The sequence below is a fragment of the Gobio gobio genome, assembly GCF_949357685.1.
Source record: "Gobio gobio genome assembly, chromosome: 14".
Classification (NCBI taxonomy): domain Eukaryota; kingdom Metazoa; phylum Chordata; class Actinopteri; order Cypriniformes; family Gobionidae; genus Gobio; species Gobio gobio.
The window spans coordinates 31,151,809-31,157,674 of NC_137107.1; the positions used below are offsets into that span (position 1 = coordinate 31,151,809).

At 36.2% G+C, this 5,866-nt stretch overlaps 1 protein-coding gene across 1 annotated transcript; it reads right to left on the minus strand.

Annotated features, from left to right (window-relative positions):
• Positions 1-2,622: 2,622 nt before the first annotated feature.
• Positions 2,623-5,558, minus strand: LOC307137557 (granzyme K-like). Its single transcript, XM_079835296.1, has 5 exons — positions 5,430-5,558; positions 5,182-5,326; positions 3,583-3,721; positions 3,236-3,490; positions 2,623-3,136 (listed from the first exon to the last, which is right to left on the minus strand). Exons 1-5 carry the CDS (start codon positions 5,491-5,493, stop codon positions 2,966-2,968), a joined length of 774 nt encoding a protein of 257 aa, XP_079691422.1. The 5' UTR covers positions 5,494-5,558; the 3' UTR covers positions 2,623-2,965.
• Between the last annotated feature and the right edge of the window lie 308 nt (positions 5,559-5,866).

Genomic DNA, 5,866 nt, shown 5'->3' on the forward strand with positions numbered 1-5,866 from the left:
CGAAGCTTGAATTTACGGGTGTGTCCCTCTTTGGCTAATGTACTTTCAAGATGGAGGGGCAACATGGTGACCCGCATTCGAACCCCTTACCCGTATGTATTTTCAATGGCATATTATAAACTTACGAGAATACTTTATTACTTGAAAGAAGTAAATATACATTAATGAGCACATATATTTTTGAAAGAACTAAGTGTTTTTAGCTAAGAATAAACTCAAAAAGTTACACAGTGTAGCTTTAAGGAATTATGAATGAACCGCTCGGCCTATTGAGCTAGCTTGTATGTGTGTTGTTTGGATTAGAGTCACTTTCCAGAAGTTGCTAAAAGTTGCCAAATAAATAAAAAAATAGCTACATTTGTTGCTATAGGTAGTCTGAAAAGTTGCTAAATCTAGCGACAAAATTGCTAAGTTGGCAACACTGGTTGAAGCCTTGTTTATACTTTCGCAATTCGCATGGCTCTACACCGCAAACCTGCTTACTGCGCGCGCTCCTCAGTAAAGTAATGCTTAATGTGCTCTCACTTTGTATTTAAATACATTTTTCCACACAGTATTTTGTATTTGTATTTTAAATACATTTCCATGCATGTATGCCCATCTCTGGGTGCTGACAATGTGTCCACTGTTCCCACACAGTTAGTTGTATTAAATATTTCAGTAAAGATGAATCTTGCACCATTCCCCTATCATGAATAATATATTGCACACACATGCAAATCAGTAGTTTTATATGCATGCCAAAATACTCAAGTGCTAGACATGCACCATTCAGTTTAGAACTAAAAATGAAAACTAACTGTGATGAAAGATGTGAAGATTTCAAAACAACATTGAAAGGCAAATGAGGGCATCAGTGATTACACACTCGGCATGTTTGGAGGATTGTTCCTGAACTGAATTAAAAATGTAAAGAAGGCAAGGATCACAGCGTGTAAATAAACACCTCATCTCTTCCTGGGGATTTTCTCTCAAACGTGCTTGATAATTGAAGTTTTCTGTCCAGGAGGGGGTAGTACTGTTCTGTGATAACTACCACTCAATTTCACTGACACCTTCTGGCATCCCCTCTCCTCTCGTCCTTCTGCTAAGAGCAGATTTGAAGTGGGTCTTGCATCATACGCTTTCAACGAAAGACCTTTGAATGCTATCCACTTTGAGCTGTAACCTGGCAGTGAGCACAGGCATATAAGCTCACAAGCACACAAATTATTCTGAATATATTGATGGGTGACTTGTGTCTCCACTTACATTGATTAAAGTCCCTACAACACAGCATCCACAGTAAAAAAAAAAATGTAGCAACTCAAGGAATAGGCTATACTGCATAATGACATGAAGACTTTTACATTATCTTTAATGGTATGACATAAGAATTTCATATTAGCCACTGAATACATTTTTATTGATTTCCATGGGGTTTACCATGCACCAAACACAACATTAAATTTAAATATTTAATATATATATCCGTTGCACAATTTTTCAGATGCACTTTCAAACCTTGGTGGCATCCAAAATCGCATACTTCCATACTTTATACATAGGCGAAAAACAGTATGTGATGAAAGAAGTACGTTCAATTTCACTGCAGCCCACTCATAAAAGAGTAGACAAAAAGTACCAGAATGACTTACTTCTTCCGCCAAGATTCTGAAGTGCGCATATGATGTAACCTTTAAGCCTACTATCCCATGATGCCACAGGAAAGGAGTTATGAATGTCTGCGGCTGCACCCGAAAACGTAGGCAGCTGACTTGTTGTCTCTCTGCCTTATCAGGCAATGTTTTGTAAGGCAGTGTAAGCATGAAGGTACCTCACAAAACTGAATTCGGACAGACTTCTGAGGCAGCACAATAGTTTAATGATCTACAGCAAAATAACGTGAGCGTTAGTGAGAACTAAACAAATATTTTATTAGAAGAGTAGTAATTTCTTGCTGGAAACGGCATCAGAAGTGGAAATCGTTGGTCAAAAATGTACATTTAAACGCACACAAACTGACCAGCAACCGCAAATTTCAGACGCCATCTTTCTTTTTTTAGCTCAGCTGTCACTGAATGGAATGCATAGGATTGTGGGATATCAAAGGCGGTGAAGGAGACATCTATACTGCCTTCAAAAGTCCCTCAGATGAAGGTCTCTCAGGAGGCAGGAAGTGAAGCTAACATTGGATTCGTACGTGCCTTGACGCCTTCCTACCTTGAAATGTGTCTTCTGACGGCAGCATTTTCCAGTTTTCGGGCACAGCCAGAGAAGCGACACAACTGATGCTGGTTGGTCTCATGATAATGACAACATTGCGAAGGAAGTACGTCCGAATTGCATTCATACTACACACATTCAAACTGAATGTATTTTTTAGCGTGCGCAAAGTAAGTACTTATTCAAAATAAGTAGAGTATGTGATTTTGGATGCTGCCCCATCAATTCTTTCCTTGACTCTGAATAAGATTTGTTGCGTCCTCACCAGGAGGTATCAGTTTGTTTTTGAGACTTTAAATTATTTAGAGGAAGTGTCTTAATGTGAAATGTGTTCAATGTAATGGAAGACAAACAAGACAGAAAGCATTACTAATTAAACAAATCTGCCGTGTTTAAAAAAAAATGTAATCATCAAATTGAGGATACAATTTATTTTATTTTCGGTTGGCAAAAAAAAGATTTATTCCATTTCATAAGTTTCACCAGACAATAAATCATTTTTCTGATGTTTGTTTAACCATAACAAGAGTGTGTCCATCACTAACTAAACACAGTGGAAAATCTTCATTGAATATGTATTAATGTATCAGATACTTTTACAGGATTGTTATTTAGCTCTGTTTTACTTGTTTATTTGTAAAAACAATTACAAAAAAAAGTTTGGCATTGCTTTGTGAATATAACCCCAATTCCAGAATCTTAACATTTTTAAAGTTACAGTAATCTGAACAAACAACAGTATATGGAAATCTTTAGGTTCCTAAAAAGTTGTGCTGTTGAATTGCTTTTTCAGTATGCTATTGATCCAGGAGATATGTCTGTTGGAGAGAAATGTGTACACAGTTGGTTTCTTGGGATTACCGCATCCTCTCGACCCTGATACCAATCCAACCATGTTTTTCTTACATTCCAGAGGTCCACCGGAATCTCCCTGAAAAAGACAACAAGGTTCTTTTTCCTTCAGACAGGTAAAGGGATGATTTCAAAGAGCCTGCAACAGCCATATATCAAAGACAGCAATATAACATACCCAACAGGTGCCTCTCTTTTCCTGCTTGTTTCCTGCACACAGCATGTCCTTGGTGATCACAAGATCGTTCTTGTAGTCGCGGTGGCACTGATCTCTGTCCACAACTGTCACCTCTAACATTTGCAGTTTATCGGAAGGTTCCATGACATTAAAATGAGTAGTTCCCCAACCTGTCACAACACATTTTGTTCCAGGTGGAACATCTTGTTCCTTTTTAGGGATTTTTTTGGGTTTTGCTTTCACTTTTTTGTTTAGCTGCAAAATAAAAGCCAATGTTCAAATGCATACTGTGAAAAAGTCATACGATCGCCATATCTAAACAAAAACCACATTCAATTCATCCTTACCTTAATGAGCATGATGTCATCTTGTCTAGTCTTTGCATTAAATGTTTTAGGTTTCGCATAACTGAGGATGCCAACCCGCTGAGAGCCTTTACTCAGAGACAGAGCTCCTGTGAGAACTGTCACAGATGTAATGGGTTTTCTGAAATAGAAAACTGACTTAGATGTGCTTAGGTTCAGATACTTTACAGTGAGCACTTTAAGCTAAGAAACTGAGGGCTTAGCATAAAAAAACTAGGGGAATATGTCCTGGTCAAGTGAATTTGCAATATATGATTTTTTCCATTAAATAGATGGAGCCAATTTATATTAAGTGTACTAACATTTAAATTAATCATTTGATACAATGTACTTATTGTTCATTCGTGCCTTTACATTGTAAAAAATCTGTTAGACCAGGCAAATGTCCCTAATATAACTTTTTTTAGTTAATTAGAATTTGGTTTTCTGAGTTGAGTTTTGCGTATACGTTTCAAAAGGGTAAAGACGCCCACTGGCGTAAAGCCTTGTCTCGACATTGAGCACATCTGTGTAGCTTTGTGTTTGAGGCACATTAGGTAGGTGACAAGTCTCAGTGGCTTAAAAAAAACCCCACCATGTAGCGTCGGAATGTTGTTCTCCTCCCTGTATGCCGGGTTCATGCTTTTTGGGGGGGCTGTAAGGTTGATTAGGCTTCTATCTCTTTCTCTCTTCCCTGGTGAGTTGTGTCTATTATTTCCTTTCCCACAGTCAAGATGATTCAGTCTAAATATTTGTGTTTGTCAATAGAGAATGTCAAGCTATACGTAACACCGAATTGCATGCTGAAGGCGCCTCCATCTTAAGAGGATCGCCCTCTACAACTGATACTGAAATTAATATGGATTAATACAGATCACCTTTTCTTTTGGTTTTGCCTTTAAATTGTATATTCACATTCTCCATGGCATCATTCGAAGGGAAGATATAAGCTATTTTATTTCATTGCATTATAATTTTATGTGAAGATTTTTTTTTTTCATGTCTCAATCCAAAAACGGATTGGCAGGGTCCTTCAAATTACCCTTTTTCCTTCATATTCTTTTTCCTGGGTGGTAATATCCCCTGAGTGCCGTCGTTTGGCTCTTTTGATTTGTAGTACCCCTAGCCAAAGGTTACACTTGCATACATAATTTCTGTAATTACATCTGTAATTACACTGTTGACCCTTCCCTTACTTATCAACCCATCCTTAAACCTAACCATATCACGAAACTTATCCCTAATCTTACCTGTATCCCACCTCAATAGCAGCAAAATTGTTTTGAAATACAACAGGAACTCAATAAGTACATTGCACCTTACATTTTTTTTGACCAAATAGATCAATAAATAAATTACAACTTTAAAACATATATATATATATATATATATATATATATATATATATATATATATATATATATATATATATATATATATATATATATATATATATATATATATATATATATATATATATATATATATATATAAAAAAAATTTAAATAATAATTGTATCTTTAATTTGGACGATTATATTATATTATGCTTCACATAGATTTTGCAAGTTGATTTTTTTCTAGCTCAAAGTGGTTGCCTTACTCTTCGCATTGCGCTGAAGTCAAAACCCATTGGTCTTTAATGAGGATTCCCCCACACACATGGATCTGGTCCTTCTGAATTGACACCATCCACGGCTGAAGTTTTTTGACATCTTTGCCTCCGATAATGGACACCTCAGAACAAGCTGGAATAGAGATTTTAAAAACAGTTGCAGATTCAACAAAAGCAAACTGATGATTTTGTTTTATGAACTTAATCAAACTCCCTGACAGACAAATAACCATTACCTGCCACTTTGAAAAAGGTGAACGCCAAGAAGTGATACACAATCAAATATCTGCCAACATCCATCTTGCAGACTGTTCTCTCAGTTAAAAGTCAATGTGTTGCCTCAGACATCCAACAATGTCAAGTGTAAGAGCAATGAGGAAATAACTGTTTTTCAATGCACGTTTTGGTTACTTTGTGGTCAGAGCAGAAACAAAAGGTGTGTAGATGTGGGAGTGCAATGTGATGCATCTGTTTTTGCAAATTTCAACAAGTTGACATTCAGTTAATCTCTGTTTTAAGAATCCAAAACAGAAAACAGCAATTATTTAACAATAATTACCTTAGAGAAGAGAGGAGAACTTTAAAAATAAAAGTGAAGATAAGAAAATAATTTGAACCCATACACTATTTACATTGACAGAAAGGAATTTACTAAATTCTATGGAACAATCAA